At 34.8% G+C, this 15,630-nt stretch overlaps 2 protein-coding genes across 2 annotated transcripts; both read left to right on the top strand.

Annotated features, from left to right (window-relative positions):
• Positions 1-1,693: 1,693 nt before the first annotated feature.
• On the top strand, positions 1,694-8,900 carry LOC143531442 (arginine--tRNA ligase, chloroplastic/mitochondrial-like). Its single transcript, XM_077026739.1, is given in 7 exon segments — positions 1,694-1,822; positions 7,726-7,849; positions 7,975-8,044; positions 8,164-8,233; positions 8,304-8,522; positions 8,604-8,702; positions 8,790-8,900. Coding segments are annotated over 7 exon segments (822 nt in total).
• A 1,356-nt stretch (positions 8,901-10,256) lies between these two features.
• Positions 10,257-15,394, top strand: LOC143531451 (beta-glucosidase 46-like). Its single transcript, XM_077026745.1, has 12 exons — positions 10,257-10,488; positions 10,573-10,639; positions 10,721-10,779; positions 11,657-11,732; positions 11,808-11,882; positions 11,973-12,060; positions 12,322-12,574; positions 13,436-13,551; positions 13,631-13,877; positions 14,740-14,842; positions 14,919-15,027; positions 15,120-15,394. Exons 1-12 carry the CDS (start codon positions 10,333-10,335, stop codon positions 15,322-15,324), a joined length of 1,554 nt encoding a protein of 517 aa, XP_076882860.1. The 5' UTR covers positions 10,257-10,332; the 3' UTR covers positions 15,325-15,394.
• Positions 15,395-15,630: the final 236 nt, after the last annotated feature.

The following is a 15,630-nucleotide window of genomic DNA, read 5'->3' as shown; positions in this document are numbered from 1 at the left end:
ATAATTTCTGATAGATGTTCTAGCTTCTGAGGTTCACTGTGGCGTATAATACTCATCTAAGAACTGTTGTGCCAAATCCTGCCATGTATAAATACTAGATGACGGCAATGAGAGGAACCATTGCTTTGCTGCATCTTTCAAACTGAATTGGAAGACTACCATCTTCACCTCATCTGCAGTAAACCCTTGACTGGAGATTTTTGCATAGATCGAGTTAAAATCACTCAAATATAAATATCGCTCCTCTGTGGCTTTTCCACAAAACGTGGGTGATCCGGTTAAGCTACTCTCACCGGAATAATGATTGGCAAGGGATTTGTAGCCACCTGTGGAATAAAATGGCTTTGAACCCCCCGAACTGGTGGTGGAGCAAATGCTCTCGGAACCCCATCATCGAACTCATACTCAGGAACCTGTGGTTCTTGCACAATTTTGATCGATGTCGAAAGGTCAATCAAAAACATTTATAAAAATTACCTTTACTAACTAGGGCAAGTAAGGTGTCAAATCTACAGGGAATCAGTGGAAAGTGCTAATCAAGTTTAATTCTCAATAACTAATTATACTAAATGGACAGACGATGTCAAGAAGTTTCAAAGATTTGTTAAACGAAAACACTAATGAATTGATTTGTAAACAATTATAAAAAGGGTAACCAATCTCCAGGTTTCAGGTTTTGAAGTAAATTGGATAAACTATTAAACCTATTGAATTATAACCTTTGTTTGAATCAATAAACCAAAAGACTAAATATTTGACTATGTTGATCGTTAGAACTTAATCCAATTGATTGACACGGCTAAACAATAATCTACTTGATTGTTTAATCTTAGGCAATGATGAATCACTCAGTATTATGGTTAAAGATACTAGGGCAATGACACTAAGAACTCAATCCTAATTGTTGATGACCAAAATCATTAACTGATAAACTTCAAATATCATTGATTACCCAAGAACATTTTCAAGCATACAAACAAAATCCAAAAGTTAAGGTTTAAAGTACCACAAATCCAATGAACAACTTAACCCTACACCCGGAGATGGTCACGAGTGGATTAGCCTAGCATATGCATCTTGAATGGCCTCTTTGATTCTTGAATGGATGATGGAATGGATGATTATGGTGATTGGGAGGTGTTAAGATGGTGGAGAATGGCCCCAAAATCGTCCAAGGGGGCTAGGGTATGAAGGATAGGCGGTATAGGGTTGAACCGGGCTTAAATATGGAAGAAAAAACCTAAAAATCGCGTTTTTCCGCCAAGAAGGCCGTAGCCTACGGTCTCCCCACCGTAAGCTATGGTGGGACCGTAGCCTACGGTCATCACCCACTGCCTTACGGTGACTGCCCCTTCACACTGTTTTGCATATAACTTCTTCGTTATAGCTCCGTTTTATGCACCGTTTTCGGCTACATCTTCGTCTTCAAATTATCTATCACTCCAAGCAATAAAATATTCATTTACACTCCATCTCATATGCTCCAATTTAGCTCCTTTAAACTCCGCTCACCTGTAAACGTAAAACCACTCAAAGTAATCGTGTTCAAAGGCATATAAACACATAAAACACACAATATAACTTACTTAACACACATTATTTCATCCACACATCAGTCTGTCAAGACCTTCTTCTTCATTGCATTCCTCCTGCTGAAAAAGAAGTTGTCGAAGGGTTGGAGGATAGTGAAGTTATGAAGAAGATAATTCAATTGTTAGCTTGTTTGACCGCTCTCATCCCGAAAGGTTTGGGACAATGGAGTTATGCTCCCGAAGAGATCAAGAAGCTGGAAGATTGGAAAGTGAAGCTTGAGAGTGCCCTGGTAAAGGCAGGTTAAAAAAAACCCCAATAAATATGCATCCATTGATCAATTAATCAATGTTTGGTTTTGGCCAATTTTCAAACCAACAAACTGATACTTCCAATCAAATCCCAAACACCACCCAACCGACTCAACCGACCCCAAACCTATTGGTCAGTGTTAACTTCGATCAAAACATGTTGAACTACTATCAAATGCTAGGGGGACACCCAACTACCCACCCGATTATTATAACCAACCAAGGTTTGTTTCCGAAAACAAGACGTCGGAGACACAACAAGATCTTGCGGCCTAAACAATAACGAGTTCGTGAACCTCGACGAGGACTTGGAGCTCACTAGACCGAGTGGTAGGAGAAGTCGGGGGAAGGGGAAGAGGAAGGGGAAAGGGGCGGGGGTGGGGTCTTCCTTGGGTGCGAGTGCGGGTGTTGATTACACACAATTCGACAAAATGAACCGCCAACTCCAAGATATGCTCGACTTTGCGTATGAATGCCATAAAGTCAATAAGGAAGTTGCTGAGGTATTGATACGGAAGAAAAGAAATTTGAAAAAGATATCGAATTTTTAAGGACACCAATCCGGATGCCCGGGCTATAGCCGAATTGAGAAAGGAAGACACTAGGAGAATATACCGGCTTAGGAATTATTATTTTTTTCAAGTACCCTTTTTATGTTTTTTTTTTAATTATAAGTTTTAGCATTTTAATGTAATTTTTAAATTTTAATGTAGTTTGTTTTTATTTAATGAAATATTATTGTTTTATTTTTATTAAAAAATTGTTTAGAAAAGAAAATAGGAAAATATAATCAAGTAATATTGAAGAACACTTTTACCATTATGTCACTCTTTACAAAACTAGTCATTATTAATTGGGGCGTCACATGTCGCGCAACCCTTTAATGTGCTTAGTTGCCACTAATTTTTATTTAGGTACGTCTAACAAGGTTTGACATGTGTATGATAAATAATGTTGTGGTGTCTAGTTATGTCTAGATTGTAATTGTTGTGTATGTTAAAGCATATGTGTAGGTGGTTATATTTTTCTTTCATTTTAACACAAGAGATCAAAGATAGTAATTACTTTACTAATAAGTATAAAAGAAAAGTTTGGTGCCACAAAGCTCCCTTTAGGTCATTTTGCGGCACCGTATTGGTTCGTGACATTTGTTTTTGTTTTTATTTTTTTTTTTGTTTTAGTTCTGGTATCGTATGGAACGTAAAGAAAGCCGACCAAGTGGCATTTCATTTTTTATTTTTTAGTTCCGGTATCAGAACGAATATGATAGAGACCGACCGAATTCGTGTATACTCATAGGGTTTTGTTTTAGTTCCGGTTTCATTGTTAGTACATGAAATGTGACAAGTGCTGGGAGTTGAACCGACGAGTCACTTTGTCTTGGTAATTAGAATATGCAAAGATAACGAATGAGATCAAGTGTGGAAGTCAAGTAAATGAGCAAGCATGCATGATTAACGAATGACTAGAGAAGCTCATGTCTGACGAATGGGAGCATTTCAAGTTCACGAATGTGGATTGTACAAGCATAACGAATGTGTCATATTAGTATTAACGAATGTGAGCTGTATATATAAATAGGATTCGGTTAGTTACAAGTTAGTTACGAGAGTTCATTCATTCTTACGATACACCGATTTGTAACCAAACTCTGCCGAAATTGATAATAGAGCTTCAACAAGTTAATATTTACATATCGTCTACGTGCTCGGTCGTTCTCGTTCACTGATTAGTACCGAAACGCACCGAAACAAACACCGTGCGTTTTCTGTTTCGTAGATCAATATCAAGTTCATCGATCCTCATCGGGAAAAACATTCATGACGAGCGTAACGAACACTAACGGAACGAATATGATAGCGGCGCAGCTTGTTGCCCGCTTGCCTTCTGTTTCGATGTAATCAAAAACACTAATGGAATGCCAATTTTATTTTTGTAAATTTTTTGTTTTAGTTATGGTACCGTAATGAACGTGATGAAAACCAACCGAATTCGTGTTGACTTACCACCTCAATGCTCGGGACAACAATGCTTGGTTGTTGTCACCACCTGGGTTTTACCAACTTGCCCGGCGCATTGCGCCGGGTAATACCACTAGTTAATTATATAATTCAATTTTTAATACTTTTTTAAACGGTTGTTTGGATCACTGACCTTCCAGCTCATCTTCATCCATTCTGAGGAGGAAACTCACTAGAGGTGAGAAAAACCTTCACACCCAACTATAACCCCCTATATTTTTGTCACATGTAGAATTTGAGTTTTTGGGTGTCTCACCTAAACAACTTGGGCTGTGAAACCTTCTAAACCGAACATCAGTTTCGTTTCATGGTCTATCTGTTTCTTTTCCTTTTGGTTGGTCGATTTCAAAAGTTCTGATTATAGTAAACGGTTTGGTTTCTTGTTTATACGAAAAAACCGACCTCATAAAACTGAACTGGACTGTAGTGTTGATATATATTTTATTTTTCTTGTAGATATTTCATACCAGACTGTAGCAAGCGGTTTGGTTTCTTGTTCCATTCAAATGTAAAAAAACAGCCCCTAAAACTGGTAATTAATAAACTTGACGGTCGATGTAACATCCCAAAAATTTCCATACCAATTTTGTCAATTTAGGGAGTTGAGGAACCAGTTAGGCATTTAGCTAAAATAAAAATATAAAACTCTCATTAAGCGACACATGTCCGATGGCTATTCGAATGAAATCGACATGTGTCCGATGACTAATCGACACATGTCCGATGACTAATCAAATGGATTGACATGTGCAGCCACATGTTAACATGAAAGGACACGCGTCATCACAAAAATGAATGGTGGCGAGAGACGGTTGGACTAAGGGTGTGAGTGAACGACTATAAATTGCGGTCATGGGTTGCTCATTTGTGACATCCCGAACACAAAGCCACTTTCACTTTCTCAAAGTTTGTGCCATCAAGTTGGAGTCTCGACATCACTCTAGAGTTTCGACGTTTCATACCCGGAAACCCTACGTATAGTGAAAGTACTCCTCATTCGTCCTTAAGCGTTATACCCATTTTTAAGTTAAGAGTTATGTTTAAGATATTTCCATTCATAGCTTAGATCCTATCGAGAGTATAGCCTAAACCTTGGAAAGTTTATAGATATATTTAAGCTTTTTTATATATATAAAAAGGTTCGCAAAAATAAATGTTTCTTTATTATTAAGAAAAATAAAGTTTTACATGCAAAAGCTATTGTTAATTAACTTTCTTCTAAACGAAGAAACATTAATTTTTATATAAAAGATATTTATAAATAATTAAAAAGAAAAGCGTGATGGGCATGTAGTAATTGGAAGGGTGACAATACCGGTAGTTGAATATTTTGTCTAAGGAAAGTAATTCGTATAAATTTCAATCAATCGCGGGACCTGCTTACTTTCCTGAAGAGTTTGATGAAAGTGTTCAAACCTATTAGACGAAAGCATGCCACACCAAACGCCATACGAACTAAAGTAATCATTTTGAATAAAAATGACTTTTATATCAAAAGAAATGTCTTATCAAGGTTTAAAGCTATAAATTGGACTAAAGGTTTTAAGCTAGATAATTTGATCTAGATAAATTATTAAACTATTATTCTCGAACTATAGGTATGAGGTAATCGCTCATCAGACACAGAGAAATTGTTAGTTGAACAACTGATCAAAAGGCGAATACGCCTAACCTTTTTAATATCATGAATATGTACTATTTTTTTTTAAAGTATTTACTTTTTAAAATTATGGAGGGTTATCCATATGCAAAGAGTTAGAAATGTATTTACATGAGAATTGGTTCAAATCTTCTAAAACGTATTGATACAAGGTAGTATTAGACACTCGGGCTAAAATACACATATGACTGGATCCTTACATACATGGTCCGTAGTGGGCACACTACAGACATACTGACCATGAAGCAAGTAACTATCTCTAGGGCGCGTAACCGTCCACTAAGTGGTATGTGCGTATGTTCAGTTCCGATAAGATGGTATTGAGACTCACTGAGTCGTTGAACGCTATTGATAATTGTGTCATAACGAATTATAAAAACCTTTTATCGAGTCAGCGTTATTCATCATCATATAGCTGACGTATTTTTAAAAGTGTTTTCAGGTAACCAGGAGTAAGGTATGGAAGTGGATATGACCGATGGAGATAGAAGATCGCTAGACATATAATACAGCCGGTGGCTCAGCTTAATTTTGTAAACTAATCATATATAAAACTTGTTTAAAAAAAAGTAGTTTTGTAACATTTTTGCTGATGTTTCTAATCTTTTTTCTTATTAGGATTGTTGGTGAATCAGTTAACCCCACACAATACCGTCCATTTCTAGTTGTATAAAAGAGAGGAGCAAACGTCACCGGTCGTGGCATACGGCGTGATCGGATACCGGATGTAATGTAGTTTAGTTAAGTTAAACCTCACTCACTCGCTACGTGCTTAATTTAATTTAATTGCTATTGCTATTGATTGACATGCAACGAATCATAATTAATATCATTCAACATTCATACCTAACAACTGAATCAATCGCAGTCAGTCGAAATGTTGAATTCAATTCCTTTCAATTGATGATCTTAATAGATGACCCCACCTGGTATACGTCAATGATTCAACTGCACTGGCCCAACATTTAATTGTGTTTTTGCAAGGAAACTATCAACTGTTAAGTTTAATCGCTAAGAAATGATATATGAAACTCGCTAGGTGCTGCTACTACTGACTAGCGATTAATCGGATTGGGCATCGGATTAAGACACGATAAGACCTTTTAATAAGTGCGGTTTCTGATTTTTTTTAAATAGTTGAAATTAGTAGGCGTTTCAGACTCCATCATTTTCCCTTATTGGTTGGTACATGAAACTTTAGACTCTATCATTTTCCCTTATTGGTTGGTACATGAAACTTAAAACTACCATGACATATAAAATAGTTAAACAAGTTGTATTCATGTTTGTTACCTGTGTTTAGCATATAATTTGTAACCGGTTATGCACGTCAAGACACAAATTGTCAGCCCTAAAATACACACACACAACGTTTTTCAAAGTTAATGCATAATTTTTCAAAATTTTTTTATATAATTTTTCAAACATATGAATCAGATTGGATTGTAAGTATAAATTTTCGTACTTTAAAGATTTTGACCACTGAACTTGACTGTCTTTGGCTGATTACTGATTTTAGGGGCTAATCGGTTGAAATCGCATCGGCATCCCAGCGATTAGCAACTAAACAGCGCCTAGAATCGATTCTTACAACATTGGCCACAAGATCCTTCTAGGTCATGTGACTCCTAAAACAAGACTAAACACATAATAACCACATTGTTGCTAAGTTTTTGTAGTTTATATGATTATTTTCCACTGAATTAAGCATCTATAATTTGCCACTTGCTTTAGGGGGTGTTTGTTTTTTCTTCAAACATCTTCAAGGGAGCTTATGTCTGCAGGCGCGCAGACGTCACCTTTGAAGACTGTTTGTTTTTTTTTTTTAAACAGATCTGAACACATCTTATTTCCTCTTAAAAAATAAGACACAGATCTCTTTCTTATAACATCTTCACAAAACCCTACTCACTCTTCTCCTCCGACCAGGTACGCACACAACATCAGGCGCTCCTCCTCCGATCATTTTTCCGGTGACCAGGTACCTCCCTCTTCTCCTCCGACCAGGTACCTCCCTCTTCTCCTCCGACCAGCCCCTCCCATGGTGTTGATTGAAAAACAAAACCCTAAACTAGGGGGGGTCGGGTTTAGGTATAATATTAGAATTGATCTCGAAAGATCGTTATTACGTTTTATGCCAGCTGCAGTTCACTCAATTAACCCTTCTATACACCATCGTTTCAAGTAATTAATAGTGTTTCAGGATATAAGAACCCTAAAATCTGGTGACCTCCCTCTTCTCCTCCGACCAGCCCCTCCCATACTGAAGTCGTTAAGCTGGTTGGATGAAGCTAAAACTCGTTGTAAAGCAGCTCTTGTGGAACGAGGTATAACCTCTTATTACTTTATTAATTATTATTATTATTATTATTATTATTATTATTATTATTATTATTATTATTATTATTATTATCATTCAAGTGAAGTCAATCAATAATTATGAGTTTATTAGGTAAGGCGGCCGAACGGACTGCTGAGGAGCTTGAGCAGACTGCTGAAGCGGTTGGATACGGTGCTGTTAAGTAAGTTTATCATGCTTTTATTATTATTTTTACCATGGTTATTGTGCTCATGCTATTAGCACCAACACATTTATTACTGCAACAAGTTATATTGTTTTGACTATTTGTGTTCTTAACAGGTATGCAGACCTGAAGAATAACAGATCGACCAGTTACACGTTCAATTTTGATCAGATGCTTAATGACAAGGTGCTTTTATTAATTTGAAACCGTGACACCGTTATTGTTTCTTACCTGCACATATTTTTTTGATACATAGGGTAATACTGCAGTATATCTGCTGTATGCACACGCTCGAATATGTTCGATTATCAGAAAATCCGGTAAAGACATAGAGGAGTTGAAAAGGGAAGAGTTATTTATTTATTTAATTTTGAGTTGAAATAAAATATCGACATGTTTGTGACAGGAGGGGCAAATATTATTACATACAGACGATGAACGCAAGCTGGGATTACATTTGCTCCGGTTTGCTGAGGTAAGAAATGAACCAAAATCAAGCATTTTTGTCTATAATTTGAAGTACCGGTCAAACATCTTATTTTAATTTGTTTTAAAGGCGGTCGAAGATGCTTGCACAAATTTGTTACCAAACGTCTTGTGTGAATATCTATATGATTTATCCGAGAAGTTTACAAGTTTCTACTCAGAGTGCAAGGTATACTTTCCGAGAAATTGTTTATTTTATAGAATCTTGTTTATTTATTATATAAGGGAGTTGTCGTTACTTTTGGATATCGGGCAGGTTGTCGGGTCTGCTGAGGAGACGAGCCGATTATTATTGTGTGAGGCAACTGCAGTGGTGATGAGGAAATGCTTTCATCTTTTGGGCATTACCCCTGTCTACAAAATCTAATACACATTTGAAGTTGTGTGAATAATGTTTTGAATAGTAACTTTAATGCTTGATATATATTATAATTCTAGTTTGATCAGCAGTCTCCAGTTAAATATGTGCTCGTGGCTTAAGTCACGAGAAGCGTATGAGGCGAACACCTCAGTCTGTCTAAGGTCTGATCTGAACCGTCTAAAGACAGGCTTAGTTTAGTCCGATACTTGCTTTTAACCAACCTTTGTTGACCACTGACCAGCCCCATGACTTCTTTTGGCGTGATCGCTAGACGCTAGTCCTACTTCTTCACCAAAAAAGACAAAAATATAACCAGTGACAAGATCCATTACAAACACATTCTCTCTTTATTGTTAAGACTGATTTACTAGAATGAATCAAGGGGCTCGCAACTCACTGGAAACCGATTAATTCTTCGTTGCTTGAAAAGTGATTCTTGAGCTAGACCACCTGTTTTTCCAACTACTTGTTTCGTGGGTTTCTCGTGAAAGTTACGAGTTTGAGTATCGCTGCTCCTCTATATCGGTCTAGTTATATAGAGGAGCAGCGATACTCGAATTCGTGAGGTCAGTTTTAACTTTTAAGAGATGTGGTTTTCGATAATCATCACCGCAAATGTTTTTTTCTTTCTGGATACATATAATAATAATAGTTATTTAGCTTGCAGACAGTATCAGCTTATAAAAACAAACAGTCTTATATTTTCAGCTTGCAGATCTTCATGCCACATCTTCAGTTGCAGACATGAAAACAGATGAAATCAGCTTGCAGACAGTTTATGTCTGCAAAAACAAACAGCACCTTAGTTGATTACTTGGACCCACAAATGTCTTCATCACTATACATGTTTTGTATTTATTTAATTTTTCTGGAACTCTCCTTTTCTTGTGTGGAGCCTAACATCAATGCTTTTGATGATGTGATGATAAGTTTTTTTGTCTGTAATGTATAATTGTTTTCTCAAATGATGTAAATCATATCCTGCGTTTGTATTCTACTTCTACATGTCACCTTCATTTCTATTGACATTTGCAGTTTTCCATTCAATTACTTCTACGCTTGTTGTTACGCGATTGAGGTGGGCTATTTGGTGTTGACAGCTAAAATATCTTGTGTTATGTGTATATCTACATTTACACATACTATATTGTTGACTAGTTGAGTCATGCTTAAAAGTTAAAAGTGTAAAATAAAGAGAGTCTAGTTGGGCTGACCCCCAAAATAAAAGAGAGATTGAAAGTGGCCCCAATGAACATTTACCAAGTGATATACGGAACAGCACAAGATATTTGTACAATATGGTTTCATCGTACGTGTGCTTTTTTGGAAGCGACATGTTACGTTTTTTCTAATAAAAGCCGGTAACATCTCTAGGAATATATACAAGTCACACACCACCTTTCTCTATTCATTACTCCTTCCTCTTTCAACACTTTTCATGGGAAATTCATTTAATCTGTGCTTGCTAATTGTGCTCGGTGCGTATTTATCGATTGTTTCCTCATATGATACTAATAACATTTTAGGAGCCAATTATAGTTTCTCTTCATTTCCACGAAACTTTTTATTTGGAACTGCATCATCTTCTTATCAGGTTTTGTCTACTATTATACATTTTTAGCAGATTCCTTCTCCTTTTTCATTTTATATTATCATTTTTTAATTAGCATGTATGCAGTTTGAAGGAGCTTACCTTGCTGATGGGAAAGGCCTTAATAATTGGGATGTGTTTTCACATAAACCAGGTAAACTTATCAGTCTGTTGTATCTATTTATCTTCAATACCTGATTAATTTTTGCAGCTATATATGTATGCATATTTTCAGGCAATATTGCTGATGGATCTAATGGAGATGTTGCTGTTGATCATTACCATCTTTATGTTGTAAGTGCACTGCTTTATGGTTAGATTCTAAAAGATGTTTTTAATTGCTATGCTTTATTCTTCATCTAATCTTTCTAATAGTTATGTCCATACACACTTTATTTAGTTTGTGGTATGTATAAGAGGAAGCTATTCTTTTATAGTGGTGGAAACTGTAGAACATGATTAAGAGCATCTTTCAAGTCCACTTCTTCAAAGCTTGTACTTGTTACATTTCGAAATAAATAAGCAAAATCACGTGGCTATTTGGTTAAATAGCCATATGACTGGCGTTTAAAACAATGGCTATTTGCGTATATTTGTCAGTCAAGATGGCTATTTAAAATTTTCTCAATAAATAATCTAGTGATAATCAATTATTAAAGTTTTGGTTAAACATATTCTGTTTCAAAATATTTGATTATCTATGGGTCAAATAGTCACTTGCACCTGCAACAACGTTGATTATCTAAAAGTAAATTAAAATGACCTATTTTCCTATTTATTTAGTTTCATTTTACAAAATATGAGTATTCTTTTACTAACTACACACACATATTGGGTTTTGATCTGCAACAACTCCTAACACCCAATCACTTTGCTTCTTTATGTTATATATTTTAATGTTATCTGTGGGTAGTTTTATTGTAATTTTGTGATTACATGTGTAATTATAAGTTTACATATGTGTAAGAACCAAATTGCATATACGTGTAATAACCGATTTACATATATGTAATCATAAAGTTACTTATTATACCTACCCTAAAATAATAATCAATATATAAAATAATTATATATTTATTTTTAAGCAATTAAGCATGATAAATCACTTATATGTTATTTAATTTAACAAGGAAAATATGTATGAGCTAATCTTGTTTTGTTGATATTACAGAAAGACATTGAGCTTATGGAATACATAGGAATAAATACTTATCGTTTCTCCATATCTTGGGCCAGAATTCTACCTAGTAAGTTACATTAGTTTGATTGGTTGGGGTAAAATGGTAATTATCATTTATTATCTGTTTGTTTTCTTTCATTAGAGGGAAGATTTGGAAATGTGAACTTTGCTGGAGTAAAGTTCTATGATGACCTCATCAATGCTCTCATAGGAAAAGGTTGAATAAAAATAAAGACTTTGAAAGGGTGTCCTATTTCTCAAATTCAAATAATAATAATAATAATAATAATACAAATTCTTGTTTCAGGAATCAAACCGTTCGTGTCTTTGAGTCATTATGATGTACCTCAGGAACTTGAAGATAGATATGGTGGCTGGCTAAGTCCAGAAATCCAGTAAGTAACTGTATAATATTATAGTTTTATTTCAATAATACAATTTACAAGGTTTCAACATTTGAATATACTTTAGGTAGTTTTTTTACCCGTCTAACATGTTCAACCCATTGACTGAATGGTCGGTTTCACTTCAAATATATGCTTACAAGTTTTACCGACTGAAGATGAAATATATAACGTCTTTATATAAACGGGTCGAATTTTATACCACGCAAGTTTAATGCATATTTGGATGATGAAACATTATTATTTTTTCAGGAAAGATTTTGTATACTATACATCTATATGTTTCAAATACTTTGGGGACCGGGTCAAGTATTGGGCCACTTTAAATGAACCCAATGTTGCTGCGATTCGTGGTTATAGATCAGGGATTTTCCCACCAGCAAGATGCTCGGCTTCTTTTGGAAATTGTAGTTCAGGAGATTCTGAGAGGGAACCTTTTATTGCAGCTCATAATATGATTTTATCTCATTCTGCAGCGGTCAGCCTCTATCGGGCCAAATATCAAGTATGTGTTGAAAACAGATCAGATTGGTTGGGTAATGGGCTAAAAAAACGGTTCTGGAAAATGGGTAGTTTTTTTGTAGAATTCAAAGCAGATCAGGTGGCGTCGACCCGAACTGGCTTTTTATACACAAGTTATGATTTTTAGTTTTATAACTAAATAGTTAGCATATCAAATATGTTTAGAACAGTTATATTATTTCGTTGATTATCTGTTTCTTAAATAAAATAGTTTAACAGGTACGATCATTATATACACAATTTCTTGGCTTTCGACACCACCTAAATATTTTTAGAGTTAATTACAGAAATGGTCCCTGTGGTTTGACAAAATTAACAGGTTTGTGGTCTGACTTTGAAAAGCAACAGGCTTAGTATCTATGAAGTTCAATTTTAACTTGCTTGGGTTCTTGCACTAACTTTTCGTAAATATCATGTTAAATTAAAAAAAATCAGTTATTGTAATTTATCTCGCAAAAGAGATGCAAAAATAAACTAAAAACAAGAGTTAATTACACAATAGTTCTAAGCCCCAAAATATGTTACAAAGGAAACTATAAGGACTGATTATGTAATTAGTTAAAAGGGCAAAGTTGTCTTTTATTAAAATTTAACAAAAGTTAGCGTTAGACCCCAAAGATGTTGCACATTGAAAACCACATATGACAAACCTTTTACTTTTAAAAGTTAGACCCCAAACCTGTTATTTTTGTCAAACCGCAGAGCCATTTATGTAACTAAATCTATTTTTATTTACCTGTTTCCGACTCGTTAGAGATAACAGGAAAAAATTAACCCTGCTCAATCCATTTGTAAGTAAACGGGCCAGTTTTTCTAAATCTAATTGATATTGACTCGGTTTCAGGGTCAACAGAAGGGCAATATTGGAATTGTAATGAACTGTGTATGGTATGAGCCCATTAGTAACTCGTCAGAAGACACACAAGCTGCACAAAGAGCTCAATCCTTCTATATGAATTGGTAAGTTAACAAATCACAGTTCTAATTTCTTAATATTTTATCATTTGTTCTGACTTCATGTTATAACTTGTTTTTATAGGTTTTTAGACCCAATAATACTTGGAACATATCCTGAAGAAATGATAAGTATTTTAGGATCTTTATTACCGGAACTCGGTGATGATTATTTGAAAAACGGATTAGACTTCATTGGCATTAATCATTACACAAGTTTTTATGTAAAAGACTGTTTACACACGACATGCGCTCAAGGAGCTGGTGTTACAAAGACGGAGGGTTATTATCTCAGAACGGCAATAAAAAACAATATTCCAATTGGAGAACCGGTTCGTTCGTTTAACTTTAACCGTACAAATGATCCGACACGAACAATTAAATGAACAGGGCTCTGGTTCGTGTTCGTTCATTAAGAAAATGAATTTGTTTGTATTTGTTTATATTCTTTCCTTAATAGTATAAACAAACGGTTCACAAACGTAAATGAACGAACATATATGAAAAAATATGTTGAAATACCTTGAAAAAATAAAAAATTGTGGTTGGGAAGGTTATAGCAGCTTTGGAATTATTCTTAGTAACAGTAATGTGAAGAACAATGTGTTGTGCTTAAAAAGTTAATAAAACTAGACTAAATTGTAATGGGTTGAAAATTCTAAATGAACTTCTTTTTAAAATTAATATATATATATATATATATATATTAGCGAACTTAAGCAAACGTAAACTGTCGAATATAAACCAATTTAAATGAACAAATGTTCATGAAAATAAATGAACGAACGAGGCATGTGTTCAAGTTCGTTTGTTTTAGCTATATGAACAAAAGATTTTGTTCATGTTCGTCAGCTAATTCAATACATGAACATAAACGAAATTCCCACCGAACGGTTCATGATTGTTCGCTAACATTCGGTTCGTGTGCATGCATAGTACTTAAATATGATTACAAAGTTATATTATTAGAACATCTATGATAATTTTAACTTTTTTTTCTTTTTGTAATAAAATCGAGAAAAAAGTTCTATGCATTTGAATACATTTAAGATGCGTTTAGACTTATAACCTTTTAGAGAAAATATTGAAAAATCGACCCATATGCATGTAAATGGGTCGAAATTGTTACATCAGGGAACTGCCATGGGCCAAATGGTGGTTTTAACTTCAAATTATTTTGTATGGATTATGCAGACCGCGGTGGATTTGCTTTATGTTTATCCTGAAGGAATGGAGAAGATGGTGACTTATCTCAAGGAAAGATACAATAATACACCAATGTTCATCACAGAGAATGGTTAGTTACATTATACATATAAATGGCTGTGGTGAATTTGTGCTATAAAATTGTGAATATTGGTTTCATATTATAGGTTTTGGTGAGTCGAATCAGCCCGATTCAAGCATCAATAGTTTTCTCAATGACGATAAACGAGTAGAATACATGAAGAACTACTTGGATGCGTTAATTTCTGCAATAAGGTATATAATTCATATTTTTAGCTATATACATATATAACATATAATATGAAACCAATATTAAGACCGATATATTGTTACTTAAACTTAATCAGGAAAGGAGCCGATGTTAGAGGTTACATTGTTTGGTCATTGTTGGACAACTTTGAGTGGCTATCGGGGTACACGATAAGATTCGGGCTTTATCATGTTGATTACGCGACCCTTAAACGAACACCAAAGTCATCAGCGGAATGGTACAAACAATTCATACTAAACTTTACGAGTCTTGAAGCGGTAAATCATCGTAACACGCTATGAACCAAGTTCATAATGCATGATATTTGACGATAGTATGATATTACTTGTAAGCTTGATAGGCTCTATGTGTATTGTATGTGCAAGGGTGTTTGTGTCCTTTATTGTATATATTTTTATGAGTTTGTCAGAGTTAGCTTGAATCTATATTTGGGCTCTATTATATAATGAGGTCTGTAATTGTCTTGAGTTGATTGAATACAGTTTGTGCATGCCTTGTAATCGTATTAGGTTCTAATGTGCTCGTTCAGAATAAGGGTGTGAATTTTTGATAATACGTTATACGAGAACATTACATGATTTGACGGG

This window comes from Bidens hawaiensis, unplaced genomic scaffold (genome assembly GCF_021521415.1).
Source record: "Bidens hawaiensis isolate Kalapana, Puna unplaced genomic scaffold, B.hawaiensis_p1.1 tig00009161_1, whole genome shotgun sequence".
Taxonomy (NCBI): Eukaryota; Viridiplantae; Streptophyta; class Magnoliopsida; order Asterales; family Asteraceae; genus Bidens; species Bidens hawaiensis.
Note: the sequence above shows the minus strand (reverse complement) of the source record. Positions and strands in the feature narration are given on the sequence as shown.